The 19,268-nt window shown below is 36.2% G+C and overlaps 1 protein-coding gene across 6 annotated transcripts in view; it reads right to left on the bottom strand.

Annotated features, from left to right (window-relative positions):
• Positions 1–19,268, bottom strand: part of MAPK10 (mitogen-activated protein kinase 10) — a 335,415-nt gene that overhangs the window by 139,080 nt on the left and 177,067 nt on the right. For all 6 annotated transcript variants that reach the window (XM_037030706.1, XM_037030724.1, XM_037030705.1 and 3 more), the window contains one exon: positions 12,464–12,633. In XM_037030706.1, the coding sequence (XP_036886601.1) occupies positions 12,464–12,633 (170 nt within the window). The remainder of the gene's footprint in view (positions 1–12,463; positions 12,634–19,268) is intronic.

The following is a 19,268-nucleotide window of genomic DNA, read 5'->3' as shown; positions in this document are numbered from 1 at the left end:
AATTTTAATTAAAAAAATACATAGTGAAGAGCAAATTTGAGTAGATAATAAAATTATATTGGGTATTTTGAATGTGAGCTATCTAGGGAGTGATCTGAGGAATGTAAATATACATAAATGAGTATATGGATTTAGAAGTAAGGATAAGCTTCCAGTTGTAAATTATGTAATACACAGCATGGTGACTTGGATAGTTCATAATATGTTATTGCATATTTGAATGTTTCTAACAGAGTTTATCTGAAAAATTCTCATCCCAAGAAAAAAAATTGTTTAAATATGTATGGTGATGAATGTTAACCAGACTTACTATGGTGATCATTTCACAATATGCACAAATATTGAATCACTATGATATACACCTGACTAATATGGTATATGTCAATTTTACCCCAATCAAAATCATTGAAATACATTTATACATCAATAAAAAATAAAGTGTAGCCAGAATGATATAAATGTGGGAGACATTAGGCACTAAACAATGAAAGGGGATGAAAACTCAAAGGAGGCAGAACATTTATAGCACATAAATATATGAAGAGTAGAGAAAGAAAAATAACCAATAAAAGGACAGATAATGCTTATATAGTTCAACAGCTCTCTTGGAAGAACTGACAGTTCCCAGGGGCGGGGGACGGAATCAAGCACACAGGTAGCGAGCCTCTGGGTGTTCCTCAGGGAGGAACGAGCTGGGCAGAGAGCACTAGACAACAGAGTTAGGAGGTGGAAGGGGAAATTGAGAGCTCACATGCCTGAGGCCATCTGTTTTCTCCAGGAAATAGGAGGTAAAACCTTCTGCAGAGAACAGGGCTGGTAAAGTGGAATTGGGAGCTCGCCATAGAAATTGTAAAAAAGATGGTAATAGCCACCATGGGAAACATGAGAGGGAGCTGATGAGACACAGCAGTAAAAGCATTGCTGAGCAGTGACAAGGGCCCAGCTGAAGATCAAGCTCATAAACTCATAATGGAGGAAACCAGCATGTGGATGTGATTTCTCCAGCTGAGCTCAGCCTTCCAGCAGAAGCAGTGAAAACATTCAGTTGGGCTCATTCAAATGAGGGTTTGGAAAATAGAGGGCTGCAGAGAACAAAGAGGTAAGAGAACTGAGATTATCTGAGACTGTCTTTGCTATCATTTTCATGGTTCCAAGCTAAATAGGAAGAAAGTTAATCCTGCAGGAGACTGACAGGCTCAAAGAATAGGGAGGCCCTGACACACTCACATCCATAAAGAGAAACAGGGACGGAAAGGACGGGGGATTCCAGTGTTAAAGGGACAATTCAGCTTATAATTTTCATCTGCTGCCCGATCCTTTACACTTTTTCATGTACCTTAAACCTCCATGCCAGAGAATTAACATCCTAAATTTACTAGATTTTCTCTATGCTAGTTATTCTCCAACTAATATTTTTTGCTGGTTAAATTGAGTCTCTTTTATTGGTCACCTGAAATTAAATTTCATTCATTATCAGCTCCTAGCCACTCTGGTGTGAATGTGTGAAATAGGAAAAGGCAGCATATTCATTTTAATGAAGAGACGTATGAAAATCTCCTGTGGAAACATTTTAATGATAAAAATAAAGGTGAATATAAGTGAGGAAGAGCATCAGCTAAGAGAATTCTGAAGTATATATCTTTAAATAAAAGAAATACCATGTCAAGCAAATGAAATGGCTAAAGCTCCCCACCTCGATGGTGATTTAGACTCCCCCACCACACAGAGAAGATAAAAATGGACATGTGAAGTGAATCCCACTTGACAAGGTCAAATATTTTAAATACATTTAACAAATTCTGGAATAGAGAGTGGAACAGGCAAATGATAGGGTTGTCAATCAAATTTCCAAACCAAAGGATGTCTTCCTTTGTCCGCAGCTCTCACATTTAAATTCATGATTAGCAAGACTGTTCAGGCTCTATAAACAGAACATGATGCTTCCAGCAGGCCAGACACAGGACTCCATAGGCGAGGCCAAGTGCCTTCCCCCTGAGCTTTATAAAACACCTCTCTAAGCCTTGCTCTTTTTTTAGTTACAATATTTATTACACCTACCTGCTTTCTTCTTTTGTCTTATGTGATTATTTTTAAAGCCGTGTTATCTACAGATAGAATAGACAGATCTCTTAGAGCCGTAAATGAAAACCGTTTCTGGAATCTGAGGAGCAGCAGTTGCCATCTGTTTTTCTTTTTTTAGCATAATTTAATTTAATTGAAGACATTGCCTCCTTTCTGTAAGGAATGTTGGCTTTTCCAAGATGGAGTGAATAGTGAAGAATTAAGTCTTTAGTTATTTAAACTTTGGTTATAGGTTATTTTAAAAAAAATAAAACCACAGATCACTTTAATCTTAATAATTCAGACTTACGCAACTGGCAAAACAACACATCTACCATAAACTAGCTATTTTTGCCATGAAAATATCTATTTATGCCCTAGAAGACAGATCCTAAAAAGTGTCTCACTTAACAATTTACTTTGGGATTTAAGTAGAAATTGAAAAAATAAATAATATGTTACTAATTATTTCTCCTGGCAAAGATATTAGACTTTATACCAATAAAGTATTTACAGAGAAGTCTCAATCATCTACAAGTGAATAAATATCCATGGAAATTTACAAGAGTGTTTTTGCCCCCTGCCATGAAAAACTCTTCTGGGTTACAGACTCTTGCTATCAATTTTTACTACAGGGATATAAATGAATTGCAAATGTATTGAATAATGGCAGAATTCAGGGTAAATGTTCATAATACCGTCCGAGATTAAATATACTTTTGAGAATTACGTAATCCAACCTCTTCAGCACCAGTTATTACAATGGAAATTACATATTTATAAATATGAGCACATATGTACTTTATGGTTAACATGTAGTAACAAGGATTAAATAATTCTGCTTTTTCCTATAAGCATACTGCCATCAAACATCTACCATGGTTTCTCAAAATACCAAATTTTCTCTGTGAAGGAAAACAAGTGATATTTATAAGTCTTACTCATCAATCAAAAATATGATAAATAAATATTTGCTGCCTGTACTATTCAAAGGAGCCAAGAAGAACAGCAAAACGTGGAAGAAGGACACGGTGTCTTACTCTGTCCCACTGCACTGAACCATTTCCACATCAAACCTCTCGGCAACATAGAAGACAATGTTTGAAGCTTGATCTTCCTTATCTCAAGAAAGTTGCAGTTAAGTGTCTGAATTATAATATTAATGGAAATGAGGGATATTTAATGTGCTGATATTCTAGATATGGGTCAGAGGGTAATCATTTCCACCAGTCAGGGGCTAAATGGAAATGTGTGATTAAAGATGCATCATTTACCATAATGGCTCATTAGAACGCTAAGAAAAGAATGTGCCATAGGCTTAGGAATGATGTTTCCAGAAACAAAATAAAATTATCATTCTGGACGCATTGACCAAGTCTTTTTTGTGTCTTTTTTGTGCCTGGTGCTTTGAGAAACCTTCTGGATGATTTTACCACACAATCAACCTCACAACCATAATACATTCCCATCCAAATTCTGCGCTTAAAGATGGTTAGCTGGCTCTGGGTAGCCATGTTGTAAATTTGAAAACTAATGTTTAAAACATAATTATTGTAAATCATCTTTGTTAACTGAAGCTCAGATTAAAAGATAAGAATGAAAAGTTAAGGTGCTTCTTTGCCAGACTTACTTAGTGAGTATTAGTAAAGTTATTTTTTAAATCCCATATTCTCAGTGAAATATTCATATAATATGCCCAATCTGATTATTAAGCAATAGTTAAAATCAGGCATCTTCATGAGTTACGTACATATGTTAACCCTTTACAATTCTTCACTGGTAGAATAGAGCAACTTTAAGTCTAACTTCTTTGAACCTACTGAAAGTTCATGATAAAACCTGATTTATAAGACAATATTATGTATCTAGTTTGTTTTATAATTTTTGAGTTCTGTGAGATAGTGATATTATCTGCACTTTACAGGTGAGTAAACTGAGTTCCAAGAGATTGAAAGTTAAATACTATCACTGATATAGCACAGTGGCAAATTTAATTATTTTGAGGTAAAGGTGTATTTATAACTGTAATGATGGAACATGATAATACAAGGTATCTTAAAGTATCTTCATTAAATCAGTGATCTTTAAATGTGCAAATAATTTACAGAATTCAGAGAATTTACTTAATTTCCCTCCTAATCTTAATCATCAGTGACTATATATTGAATATGTTTTCATCGTGTGCCTTAACATGGTCAAGATTCAGTCTCCTTTGTTCTAGGATATTTTTAAAGTTGTTCCCTAACCCTTCCCATTCATTTTGTAAATGTGTGCTATTAGTTCAGGGCAATTAAGCCAGAGTGTAGATGGAGTAGCTCAAACTTTTCATTTTTAAGATAAGAAAAGCTGCTAAAAGTGAGACAATACTCTTAAAAAAAATGAACAGGAACTAGTATAAAGGACACATGGACAACAACTAAGGGGGGTGGAAATGGGAGGGAGGTGGGGAGCACGGGGCAGGGGTGGGCTGGGATGGGAGTGGGGGACAGAAAACTGTACTAGAACAATAATTAAGTTAAAAAATGAATATATTCTTTCAATAAACCATTTTCTTTTCCAAAGAAAAGAATGCACATTTCCTGAATGCACATTCAGGTTATTATTTATTATTTGGAAATGATTCCATAAATAGTGATCATTCTACTAACATTTCTTGATTTGGCATTATTAGTAGTAATGTTTTGAGCATTTGAACAAATTCAGGGGGTTATTTTCTTTATTTGTTTGGCTTTTGGTTCTGTTAGTTTGTTACATATGCTTTGTTTTTTGATGAGAGCTCTGGCCTACACACAGTAATTATACCTATCACTACTAAGTTGAAATAGAAAAACAAAATGTAAATTATGTTCTACTGCTAAAATAACTAAGCCAAACAAACCACAAAGAAAGTCCCTTTTCTTTCTATACCCCTACTATCAAAGGTACAGGGGGCCTAGCTCGTCAGTGAACAACTGAGACTCCTTTAGGAGTGATTTTCATTATTTACCTTATATTATCAGTACCTTTGAAGAGACTCTACCATGAAGGATGGGGCAACCACCATTCCCCAAAATCCCTGACATGTTACATGTATACTAAGTCTCCTCTATTTCTTTTCATCACCTTAAATTCTATTTGGGAGTACACTAGGCTTAAACAGGCATGTATCTGTATATATGTATGAAGATAATAGAGCTTCAGTATCAGATTCTGGTCCCAGGAAAGGCCCACTAGATAAAATGCTGTAACAAACTTGTTTCCTGCCCCACACTGTTATTTACGGAAAGTTTTCTATCCCTGTCCTACCTGTGTATAGATCTTTCTCTCTGTCTCTCTCTCACACATGCGCGCCAAAATTACAAAAATTCTAGACTTACTTCAGTCTATCTATCCCTAAACTTCACCAAGCCAAGGAGACAATGATAGGCAGGTTCACTATACCCACCACTTCCATTTATCAAAGGAAGGTGATGAAATAACGATATGTGGACACCCAAGGTTTGGCTGAACATTCCTGGCAATTTAAATCTTTAGTTACCTGCATAGGATCTTGTTGCTATAGACCAGTGATTTTCAACCTTATTCATCTCATGGCACACACAAACTAATCACTAAAATTTTGTGGCACACCAAAAAATACATTTTATTTTTTGCTGATCTGACAAAAACTGATATAAATTTGATTCATCCATACAAGATAACTATTGTTGGGCCGGCTGTTTTCCCTTTTTTATTTGAAAATCTAAGGGAAAAGAGGTCTGTGTCTCTCAGTAAATAGTCACGTATTGCATATTCTAAAAATTCTTGTGGGCCCTGACTGGTGTGGCTCAGTTGGTTGGGAATCATATTGCAAAGCAAAATGTTGCCAGCTCAATTCCCACTCTGGGCACACACCTGGGGGTGCAGGCCCAGTCTCTGGTTGGGGCACATGTGAGAGGCTACTGATCACTGTTTCTTTTCACATATCGATGCTTCTTTTCTTCTCTTTCTCCCTCCCTTCCCCTCTTTCCAAAACTAAAATAAATAAATAAATAAATAAAATTTAAAAATTCTTGTTTTGTACTAGTTGAAAATTGCTACTATAGACCACTAATTAGAGGACATTCACCAAAAATAGTATTTCAATTTTTTTGTGAAAAATAAAACAATATGTTCTATATACATTATATATACATATATGTTTTATAGCATGTATTGTATATTCAATTAAGGTGGGCTAATCCATTAAATTGATATGTATGTATATTACATAAGTATATAAAATATAAATTATAGGTTTTATATTGGTTATATATTCATTATATATATGCATGTATGGCTATATATCTAATATAAGATAAATAAATCCACTGGATTTATTATGTCCAGAGCCTTTTATATCAACGATTATTTCAACTTTGATTAAATGCCATCCTCTAGCTCTAAATGCAATTTTGGAAAAGCTTAGCTCACATAATGGTACCATCTTAATTTTAAATACTTAATTTTCTAGGCACAGATTTTTTTACAATAATCCACTCTAAGTCTACCATTCTCAGTAGTAAGTGTCCATCTTTGATATAAATATCCTGTAAAAGGTCACTTTGCAAAATTGAAGTGGGCCTGCTTATAAGCTGATTACATGTAGAGGACAAAGAAAACATGCCAAAGAAGGAAAATGTGGTTTTAGGTCTTGTCATTTAAAGCTATACGATCAGCTATTGTCAGTTCATGAGCCTACCAAACTTGGTAAGTCTTCTCTACTAAAGTTGGTTGTTGACTTTTGCTATCTCTTTCATTGTCAGTTAGAATCATCTCTGGAGAAAGAAATATCAAAATAGAAATGTTTCTTGGCTTGGCAAGCAGTAGAAAGAGGGAGTGAGAAAAGACAATGAACTCCCTGCTTTTGATTTCTCTCTCTGTTCTCTTTTTGTTCTGAAACTGGTAATAGAAACAATGCTAATGAAACACTCTTCTGATGTTTGGAAAAATGTTCTGAAATGATTTGCTCATCTGGTTCCTAAGCACTGTTGTTAAATAACACATAGATTGCAATTCTCCACCTAGGAAGCTACACAGGACTTCTCTGCTCACACAGAGAAGCAGAATACAAGCATACCTCATTTTATTATGCTTCGGAGAAGTTGCATTTTTTTACAAATTGAAGGTTTGTGTAACCCTATGTCAAGCAAGCCTATTTAAGTGCCATTTTTCCAATAGCATTTACTCACTGGACATCTCTGCATCAGATTTTGGTAATTCTCAAAATATTTCAAGCTTTTTATTATTTTTATATTTGTCAAGGTAATCTGTGATCGGTGATCTTTGATGTTACTATTGTAAGTGTTTTGGGGTGCCATGAACTATACCCATATAGGATAGCAAACTTAATATTCTATGTCTTCTGATTGCTCCACCGACCAGCCATTCCTCCACCTCGCTCCCTCTCTGCAGGCCTCTCTATTCCCTGAGATGCAAGGATATTGAAATTTGGCCTAATGATAATCATACAATCCCTCTAAGAGTTCAAGTGAAGGTAAGAGTCATATGTCCCTCCCGTAACTCAAAAACTAAAACTTACCAAGCTTAATGAGGGAGGCATGGCGAAAGCCAAGATAGACCAAAGGGTAGGCCTTGTGTGCCATACAGCCCAGTTGTGAATGAATGTTAAGGAAAAGTTCTTAAAGGAAGTTAAAAGTGCTTCACCAGTAAACACAAATGATAAGAAAATAAAACAGCCTTATTACTGATCAGAAGTTTTAATTGTCTGAATGGAAGATCAAACCCGCTACAGCATTCCCTGAAGCCAAAGATGGATTAAAATTTTTAATCAAGGACATATTTTCAGATAAATTCTCAGAAGTAGAATTGCTGGGTCATGAGAGTTTGATTTTTAACTATTTGAAGTAACTCCATACTGTTTTTCACAGTGGCTGCACCAATCTATATTCCCACCAACAATGCAATTCAAATCACTAACTCAAAAAGACATAAGCACCCCTATGTTCACTGCAGTGCTATTCACAATTACCAAGATATAGAAGCAGCCCAAGTGTCCGTCAGTTGATGAGTGGACAAAACCACCATGGACATTTACACAATGGAATACTGCTCAGCCATAAAAAAGAAGAACGTTTTACCCTTTGCAACAGCATGGATGGACGTGAAATATATTATGCTAAGTGAAATAAGCCAGTCAGAGAAAAATAAAACCATATGATTTCATTCATGTGTGGAATCTAATGGAAAAACTGAACTAACAAGTGAAATAGAGACAGATTCATAGACAGAGTGTAGGCTGACAACTCTGGTGAGGGCACATTAGGGGGTGGAAGAATCAAGCCAAAAGGAAGGATGACTCATGGACACAGACAACAGTGTGGTGGTTGCAGCAAAGAAGGGGTTATCACGGGGATAATTGGTAATGGAAAAAATACAATGACATTTTTTAAAACTACATATATTTTTCCATTACTATGCCCGAGACCTAAGATGATTCCATTCTGTACAAGGAGAAATAGAGGTCCAAGATGTCCTATAAAACACACTGCAAAATTCTTAATGGTAGATTTTTCAAAAATTTCTGTGACAATTTGTTAACTTCTAAGCAAAATTTCTGCTTTGGATCTATTTCTGAATCATTAAAGGGATATCAGCTTCCTTTCACTAACAATCCTCATTTTCTGTGGGACTTTTAATTAAAGGAAAATGAAATGGTAAGTATTTGGGCATCTTAACTGAGAATCTTAAGAAAACTTTTTGGTGTTCTACAGTTTTCCATTTAAAAAGACATCCAATAATCACTCTGTTTTCTCCCTCTCCCATTTGTCCTACTTTATAAGAACTTTTGGTTTTGTTTTATTTTCTATTTCATTTTGAAAGTCTTTTTTTTAATATAATTTTTATTTAATTCTTGTTCACGTACAGGTTTCTGTCTTATATTCCCAACCCTGCCTGTCCCCCGCCCCATGCTCCCCGCCTCCCTCCCCTTTCCACCCCCCACCCTTAGTTATTGTCCATGTGTCCTTTATACTTGTTCATGTAAGTCCATTCCCTTTTCCCCTATAATTCTCTCCCCTCTCCCCTCTGGACCCTGTCAGCCTGTTCCATATTTGAGTGTCATTGGTCGTATTTTGCTTGCATGTTTGGTTTGTTTAGAATCCTGTTAACGGTGAGATCATATGATATTTGTCTTTCACCGCCTGGCTTATTTCGCTCAGCATAATGCTTTCCAGTTCCATCCATGATGTTGCAAAGGGTAGTAGTTCCTTCTTCCTTTCTGCAGCATAGAATTCCATTGTGTAAATGTACCATAGTTTTGTGATCCAGTCATTAACCGATGGGCATCTAGGTTGCTTCCAACTCTTGGCTATCGTGAATTGTGCTGCTATGAACATTGGGGTGCATAGGTTCTTTTGGATTGGTGTTTCAGGATTCTTAGGATATACTCCTAAGAGTGGNATCAGCATTAGTAACATTAGCTATTGTTATAATGTTGTTATACCCTAACAATAACAATCAAACCAAAATGCTCTCCCTCTTGTTTGCTATGCTCCAGACACAAAAGCCTTCTTTTCTGCTCCCCAACAAGTCAACCATTCCTGTCTCAGACCATTTCTCTGACACCTTCATTAAAAGAAGAGGCATTGCAATGCAATGTGCATGCACCCATCTGAAGTATGACACAGGGGCCCTGGGGAATCTGGAAATGGCCCACTTCCTTTCCTTTGCTGTCCTTTCCTTCCCTTCCCTTCCCTTCCCTTCCCTTCCCTTCCCTTCCCTTTCTCTCTCCTTCTCTCTCCTTCTCCTTTCCTCTCTCTTAAAATCAATAAACATATCTTTGGGTGAGGATTAAAAAAGAGAGAGAGTGGAAATTTTACAGTCTAGGGAGGGTTGACAGAGGCACCCTGAACATTTTCTTGTGAAAACATTATAGTTTAGTGTGCCTGCTTTTATGAGATTTACAGCAATTATCTTAATAGTAGAATCTTTACCATACCACATGTATTAATATTGCTGCCTCAACAAGTCACCACAAACTTAGCTGCTTAAACAAGACAAATTTATTATCTTATAGTCCCATAGATCAGAAGGCCTACATGCATCTCAGGAGGCTAACATCAAGATGCTGGCAATCTGAGTGCCTTTCTGAAGGTATTAGAGAATAATTTGTTTCCTTGCTCATTTGGGTTTGTGGGCAGATTTCAATTCCTCATGATTGTATGACTGAAGTCTCCATTTTCTTGTTAATTGTCAGCTGAGAGCCAGTCCATCTTCTAAAAGCCACCCCATTCCTTGGCTTGTGACCCTTTTCCTTCATCTTCAAAGCCAAGACCAATAAGGCAAGTTTCTCTTATGTTTCGAATCTCTTATCTCTCTTCTCCTGTTGCCGTTCTCTGACCCACTCTTAAGCCCTTCTTTCCCAGTTTTAAGGACTCATGTGATTAGTTTGGTCTCACCTGTATATTCTAGGATAACCACACCAATTTTACGATCCCTAACCTTAATTACATCTGAAAAGTCCTTTTTGCCATATAAGATAACATATTCAAGGAGTTTAGGCAAACTCCATATTTGGGAGTTTAGGGTCTGGGCACTATAATCTTTGGGGAAACCATTATTCTGCCTACTAAATAATGAAATTGTTTTGTGCCACAAAGGGGTTCACCTCACACTTGCACCATAATACACATGTACATACATACATACATTGCCTGACCTTTATAACTATCTTCAAAATACAAGATTTGGCCCATTGTTAAAAATATTAAAATATTCTACCTTTCAAGTTGCAAGAACAACTGATTGGCATTAGAAAAGATTAAAAATACTAGGTAAATTTGTGTAAAAGACTTGGTATGTGATAAATGAGGTTTAAATGCTAGTAAATGATTTAATAAGTACCCTAACTCTGTACTTCTGCCATTTGAATCAACTAAGTATTTAGAGTAAACTTAAAACCAGTTGTCAAAATGAAGTGAACTTTTAAAACTTATGGCTACACAAATACCTGTACACAGATGTTTAAAGCAGCTTTAGTCACAATTGCCAAAAACCTGGAAGCAATCAAGACATGGTAAAATAGGTGAATGGATAAGTGGACTGTGGTACATGCAGACAATGGAATATTACTCAATTCTAAAAAGAAATGAGCTATCAACCCATAAAAAGACATGGAGAAACTTTAAGTTCATATTACTAAGTGTGAGAAACCAATCTGAAAAGGCTACATACTTTATAATTCCATTTAATTGACTTTCTGAAAAAGGCACAACTTGGGAATAGTAAAAAGATCAATGGTTTCAAGAGGCAGGCAGGGGCGCAGGAACACAGGGTTTTTAGAACAGTGGAAATACTCTGCATGAATACATAAACATGAAAACATGCCATTTTTTGTTCAAGCCCATATGATACACAACACCAGAAGTGAATCCCAATGTAAACTATGGGCTTTGGTGACTATGATGTGTCACTGTGGGTTCATCAATTGTAGTAAATGTACCACCGGGGTGTTGGTAAGGTGGGAAGCCATGCATGAAAAACCTCTGTGCCTGCCTCTAGATTTGCTATGAATCTAAAACTGCTAAAAAAATAAATAAGTCTTCATCTCATCCTTTAAAAGTGTTTTTAAATGAACATTATTAACATAGCAGTAATTTATATAACAAATACAAATATTGACATAATTTTCTTTTATAAATATAAATATGTATATTTGTAATGCATGTCCTAAACTTTTGCTTATAAGTGTAAGCCATAAAATAAAAAAATCATTATACTAAGAAATTCATACTAAATACATTTAATTGCTACACTAGTTACAACGATCTAAAACAAATGCTTATCAACCTAATAATAGCTAAATTAGATCTTGATTTGTCATCATTTCAATTGTCCACTCAAAACTGTCATTCTTTTATGACAATTTTATGACCAAGGATCACAGAATCTGTTTGGAAATATTCAGCAAATATTTTTAAAATACCACTTTTCTGATAGGTAACAATGTTAAACATTGAACTTTAAAAGTCACAGGAACATTTGTGACATCATTTATACTTCTTTAGATTGTAGGGGACTTTACTTGCTAGTTATCTTAGCACATATTCCTTCATTTTTTGTGAAAACATTCAAATGAAATTTTCTAAATTGCACTGATAATAGCGAGTAGACCTCTGGATCCCTGAGGGTCTTTTATGGCTATTGTGTGATGAATACTTTTTGAAACCAGAAAAAGTGGTTACAAGTAGTTTTACATATTGTTAGCAAATGGGTAACAAATTACAAATATTGCTCACAGTTTTATTTTTCTTCAATTGTATGTATTTTCCCCTCCAGTCATGCAATTTATTTATGTTTTTTTGTTTGTGTGTGTGCATGCATGTGTGACTAACTGACACAGCATGTTCCCTTTAAAAATATAAATTAAATCTCTTCCACTTACCAAACTATTCCCTGAGCCCCAGAGCCAATAGGCTTTAGATTCTGGTAGCGCTTGAGAACTGTGAAGGTTGAGTCTCCTACTTCCACACTATAGAATTGGTTGTCGACTTTGCTTTTGCTCATGTTGTAATGTTTGGCAATATATGACACATCCACTTGTTTGTCAAATCCCTGTGAAAAAGAACAACAATAGCATGAGACAAGTGAATGACCAAAATAATGAGCTACAGAGAAACCTGTTCTTTTAATTATTACTAATACTTAGTCATCTATCACATAGAAAAATGATGTATTCATCCATGTAACATTACCTGGCATAATTACAATTTTTTCAATATTAAAACTATTTATAATAAAATAATCCTAGATTAAATCTGCATAACCTTTCTTGAAAGGTTTCATTAAGAATGGTTTAATTATTTTGGAGCCAACATCTACTGAATATATACTGGTCCCAGGGACTATGCTAGATACTTCAGAGGCAAACCCTGATCAGCCTTTATAATAGCCATACAAGAAAGAATAACAGAATGCATCTATGAGGTCTGTCCAGAAAAATCCCAGCCACTCCTAATACAGTGAGAACAGTTTGCGTGACATCGGTGTAACGTGGCAGCCAAGGAGAGTGGACTGGAATGAGCATGTGTGAACAATGATGACTTCACTGTATTAGTCAGTGGGGGCAGTAGATGCGATTGAATCAGGATGCATACTGTGTGACCATTGAATTCAAAATGACTGAGTGAGTAAAGCAATGAATCTGCATCAAATTTTGCATTAAGCTTGAACATTCCTCTGCGGAAACTATTTCAGTGATTCAGAAGTCCACAGCTACACGCAACTGGTGATTGACAGCTTCATCGCAACACATCCACTTAGGCATCATGTCTCATGCAGAGTTTTTTGGCAAAATATCAAGTTGCCCAGGTGACTCAGGCCCCCTTATCCCCATATTTGGTGCCCTGGGACTTCTGACTTTTCCAAAAACTAAAATCACCTTTGAAAGGGAAGAGATTTCAAACAATCAATGAAATCCAGGAAAATATGATGGGGCAGCTGATGGTGATTGGGAGAACTGTGTGAGGTCCCAAGTTGCCTACTTTGAAGAGGACTGAGGCATCACTGTCCTATGTGCAATATTTCTTGTATCTCTGTCTTCTTCATAAATGTCTCTATTTTTCATAGTATTTGGATGGATACTTTCTGGACAGACTTCTTACATTACTTTCCCAGGAAGAACTGTGGTACAAAATAATGTGTAGCTTTAATTTTTCAACTAGGTAAGGTTTGATTAAACAGTATTGACTTCATTTATTCTTAATACTATCAAAGATGTTATTATCCTGCATTAAGTACTGGACAATTTTAGTCCAAATTAAGATGATTCTAGAATATTAAACAACTCTTTATAAGCTTAGATATTAAATCTCAATTGTACCTTTTGTTTATCTTTAAGATAGGCTCTTCTATCAATTATCTTTACCAATGGAAGAATCTGTCCTTGAAATTTTAAATCACGATTTATGGATGTATATAATTGTACATCTCCACTACCCATGGTTTTTGTTTACCCAGAAATGACCTCACATTTCACTCTATGATGTTAAATACTATAGATTCTATAGTTAGAAGGGACCTTACAGAATCTTGTCTAACCTTGAGGCACACATGCCTACACCATAGTAACCTCCTCTCCTTAGTGCTTTTGTTCAGGTTTGGGGCACTCACACGTTTTGTGGGTTCCTCCCCAATCCCAGCAATTGAAAATTGAAAGATCTATATCATTAGAGGAGGCATAACCCTAAGCAGGCATTTTGGGAGATTCATGCATGTTTTGTGTGCTACCTGATAAGTGATGTGGCTTACATTTAGTTGGTTTATCGAACAATACTGCTTTTTCTGCCATGAGTGGGACATTTACCCCATCTGGAAACTTGTTACAGGCAAATGTTCACTCCAACTTCACACAGATTGAACCAGTAATTCTGTGGGGCAGGGACCAACAGCCTGCTTTAATAAGCCCTCTGAGTATTCTGATGCATGTTGAGAGCCACTCACTGGAGAGGTTTACCCCTCAAGATGGTAAAACAGATCATATCACTCTGCCTGAGATGTTTAAAAAGTAAAACACTCATTAAGCAGCAGAAACAGTATGTCTGCATCTGCCACAGGGAGCATATTTTGTGTCTCTATGAACTGCTAGATTCTATTGCTTGTGCACGGCACACACAAACTGGAAACCAGTGTCCTAGTTAGGACAAGGATTACCCAGCGCCTCAGTGCTCTCATAGGATAAATCACTGCATCATAGCAATTGTTCACACTCCTGAGAAGTCCCCTTGGATTACAGGACTATTTATATAATGGGGAAACTCTATGTTGACTTGGTTGTAGTTTGGTAAAGTGGTTAAGCAATCACAGATTTTATACCAGGAGCAAAACTTTTAGCAACAGGAGAATTCCCAGTCAAAAAGACACAAATAAAAACTTTTCAAGTGAAATACCGAATGCTCTGACATATTTTCTAATTACTCAGTAATCTTTTATTTTCATTCCAGAGCACATAATTTTTCACAGTAAGACTGAAAATCATCATTACAATATTTGTGAACTCATACACAATTTTCTTTCAAGTACACTCTTTATGTTTAATTTTGAATTAAACTTTAAATAAAATCTAAAAGTTAGAAAATATATTCTTGGAAGTACCTCAAATAATTGCGAAAAGGCTATTTTAATTACCAGCAGTAAGACACAGAGATAACAGGATTAGAAATTTTCTTGCATGGCAAATATGTTGTTGAAGAATTTCCTCCAGATCTCATTTGCATCCTAAGCCTACAAATCCAAATTGAGTTTCTAAAAGCTCAGAACATATTTAATGCAGTATATTTTACCTCCAATTTCCATGCACTCTTCCTTGTCATGACCATAAAGTTCAAACTTTTCTCTAAGTGCCTGTGAAAATGTACCATTAAGCATTCTATGGAAAAAATATTATCAATGCTAAAAAATGTCTCCAGTTCTATGTTTTAGAATATCCTTAGCTCAGGTCATATGACTTATTATCTGAACCCAAGAAGAGAAGAAACAAAGAGTGCTGATGATTAGAACCCAAAAAGGGAAAACAAAAAATTTATATTGAGAAGGCCAATAGCTTAAGGCAGAGAATCTGAAGTTTCAACATGAATCAGAACTACCTGAGGAGCTTGTGAAACAGACTATTGAGTTCCATTGCAAAGTTTCTGATACAATGGAACAGTGGCAGGGCTAAGAAGCTCCACAATTGCAGAATGACTCGTTTATTTTATTTAAATTTTATTTTTCAGTTACAGTTTACATTCAATGTTATTTTGTATTAGTTTTAGGTATACGGCATAGTGGTTAATCACATACCTTACAAAATGATCCCCCAATATTTCCAGTACCCTCCTGGCACCAGACAGAGTTATTATAATATAAGTTACAATATCCCCTATGCTGTATTTTGCATCCCCATGACTATTTTGTAACTACCAGTACTCGTTAACCCATTTGTACTTGTTAACCCATTCACCTTTTCACCCAGTCTCCCAACCCTTTGGCAGCTATCAGTCTTAAAACCACTACAACCCTGGCTGGTGTGGCTCAGTGGGTTGAGTGCTGGCCTGTGAACCAAAAGGTCGCCAGTTTCATTCCTGGTCAGGGCACATGTCTGGATCATGGACCAGGTCCCCATTTGGGGACCTGCAAGAAGTAGCCATTCGATGTTTCTCTCCATCTCTTTCTCTCTCCCTTCCCTTCTCTCTAAAAATAAATAAATAAATAAAGCCTTTAAAAATAGGGGAGATAAGAGATGTCACCATTAAAGAGGGCTCTTTGGAGAGGCAAAAACTGGAAGCAATGCAGGTCAAACTAAGTAAACTAATGTTGTGGATGTTAAAAACATTATTAGGATGACTTTCTTGATATCAGCAGCTATTTAAGCAGGCCCAGCTGTCATGTTCTCAGGGACATGCTCTCCTACCTCAGGGTGCAATACGGTGCCTGACCAGGGTTCTCTCAATTAGCTCATGAAAATAAGCATTCCCTCACCTCTCTATGTTAAATTCATGGTAAAACATTTGGGAAGAATGTCTGAAACTCATGGGTATTCAAAAATGCTCATCAAAATGAAAAGTTTCTTTCCAGAGAAGAAATTAAATGTAGATTAACAGTGAATTAAAAAGAAGAAGTAATATATTTGAAAATTATAAATCACTACAATGGTAACTTTCCAAGATCAATATGGTACAAAATAACAATAGGTTTAGAATAGTCTATTCTATTGATCAAAACATATTTTGAAATAATTAATTCCTCCACTGAATATTAGCCTTGTATTTGAAATGACTCAACAATCATTTTTATGTGGATATAACAGAATTTTCTTTGCAAAATTTCAAAGCAAACTCATTTTCTCTCCATCTCCCATCTGCTAAAAAAATTTAAAGCTGAATTAAAAGAAGGCTTTCTTTCCACTGCCATTTGGTGGGCAGAGAGAAAGTCTGAATATAATCTTTTCTGTGAAAAGACTGCATTCCATGTAGACCTGTAAGAAAGAGCCTTGTGCAATGAGTCCCCTTCATCAGCTCAGTTACTAGCTTTAGCTATGAAGCTTTGCAAAGAGAAATGTCCCATATTACTGACCTTATCCTGCAGGTGTCAAAAGTTTTGACTGCATTTTTCTCCTATTAAATAACCTGTATTTAATTTGAGCACTCCCTCTGAATTTTCATTTATGCATAACTGCCCTATGTTACTGCTAATTAATTTCTGAGGAGAGGAGAAAACATTAAGGTTTAAGAATTTTTAGAGGTTAAGCATCCTTGGCTTCTTTTGAATGATATAGCTGGAAAATGGCACCATGCCTGGATTAGTTCTACACTCAATAGCAACAAAACCTTGAACTAGTCATTTTATTCTTTCATTTACTTATTATGTATCCGTATATTCTGTGTAGATCCAAAAAATTTATGCAGTTCACTATAGAACATAGAGGAACATTAAAACCATTAAATCCAGTTTTAAGAACAAATGTCAAATAATCACAGGCTGGGAGATGACAATTTTACCAGAAGACTTAAGTTATGAGTATCTGCCTGGAGCACAAAACTTAGTGCTGTGCTTCTGGAAACCAAAGGAAAAAGTAATCTCAACACAACAAAACCACAATGAGCGGCAAGTTTTGATTCATTAATCTCATACATTTATCATACAAGTTCATAGAAAAAGTAAAATTTCTCTAGCACTTAATTTCAGGAGAAAATGTATTCAATAGTTCTTTCTATAATAAACCTGGAATCAAACAATGGGCATTAGATACAATATTTTTTTAAGTAAAGACACAAAAAGAAAGGTGAACCAGTATTAATTGCTTACTCACTAAAGGTGAACTTTGTGTTCTGTTGTATACTATATTTAACACTAACAACAACTGAGAAAGTGGCATGCAGAGTCATTAATTGGCTCGAAGTCTTAGAATTATTAATTAGTGGTCTGAATTAATATGAACTGAAGTCATCCAACTCTAAAACATGTTCTGTTGTGGACCGCTCTGCCTGGTCTCAGGAATTGTAACTCTATCCCCTGTGGCTAAGGATGAGCAAGCTATGACCTCTGGAATGGGAGCCACAGGAGACAAGGCTTGTCTCTGGTAGCAAATGCTGCCTCAGTTTCCTCCCTGCCCCCAAAGCGTGGTAGGAAGTCCTTGACGGGTAAGACCCATCAGAGGAGGGGAAACCTAAGCCAGACACGATCACTTGGGAGGCCATCATGGAAGGACTCTGGGGGCTGCAACGAAGAGAAATTGACTCTCCACATCCCTGGCTTTGAGATAGCCGGAGTCCCCATGTCCTCTGAAGCGTTTCCAGGCTCTAATCCCGTTAAGCCTGAATACCTGATGGGGAGGGGTGCAACTCCTTGCCTTGCTAGAGCATGTCCTGGGGAAGAATCTGGCATCACAAAGACTTCCTGAAAAACCTGTGAAATCTGCTCTGTTAAGAGTGCTTTCATTCATATGTTTAGAGTTCGAGCAGGAAACCCTAAAACTCTCTTCTTGACAGACTCTGACTCAGACTAAGACCTCAAATTTCTTTGAAATGTTATCTACTGTTTGATCCTTGCCCTCTGGGAAACTGGCCACCTCTCCTCCCCAAGAAGATCATGTCTCAGTCATGTTTACTCTCATCCATGGCACACAGGGGGACTTGCAAGAAAAGACACCCCCACAATGTCCTTTCTCTTTTTTTTTTTTAAACTAACCACTCGCTAGTTTAGCCAAAATAATTTAGAACAATGAGGTTGACTTCTTATGACAAGGTGAGCTACGGGAATAGAGCTTAGCAAATCAAAAGAAATGAATAAATACCATGTCCTCCTTTTATTTATCTCTTGTCTCAGTCCAGAGTTTGAATTTAACTGAACATTAAACAACTCAGAGTTGGAGCAGACAATCTGGTGTTGGTGATGAAGAGCTGGGTTTTCAGAACTGCATAGAAATTTAAAGGGCCTAATTTCATTTATTTGTTAAACATTTATTGAACACTTACTGTATGCCAGGTATTATTAAAGGTATTACGACATTACATTGATCTGTTTCAATAGGACAGCCAAAAGAAATTAGCTACGAAATGCGTCTCCAGAAATTTAACTGGTCAACCTGTATTCTTTTAATTTTGTCTTTTGGATACTGAAAGTCTCTGCCTAAAGTGATGATTCTGCTTTTGGCAAAAATGATATTGAGCTAGTCATTCTCAGAGTTATGCCTGGCTTATTGAGGTCCTTCC

The sequence above is a fragment of the Sturnira hondurensis genome, unplaced genomic scaffold, assembly GCF_014824575.4.
Source record: "Sturnira hondurensis isolate 20B ecotype Veracruz unplaced genomic scaffold, ASM1482457v3 Scaffold0001721, whole genome shotgun sequence".
Classification (NCBI taxonomy): Eukaryota; Metazoa; Chordata; class Mammalia; order Chiroptera; family Phyllostomidae; genus Sturnira; species Sturnira hondurensis.
The sequence above is the reverse complement of the archived record's forward strand: the minus strand, read 5'-3'. Positions and strand labels throughout refer to the sequence as shown.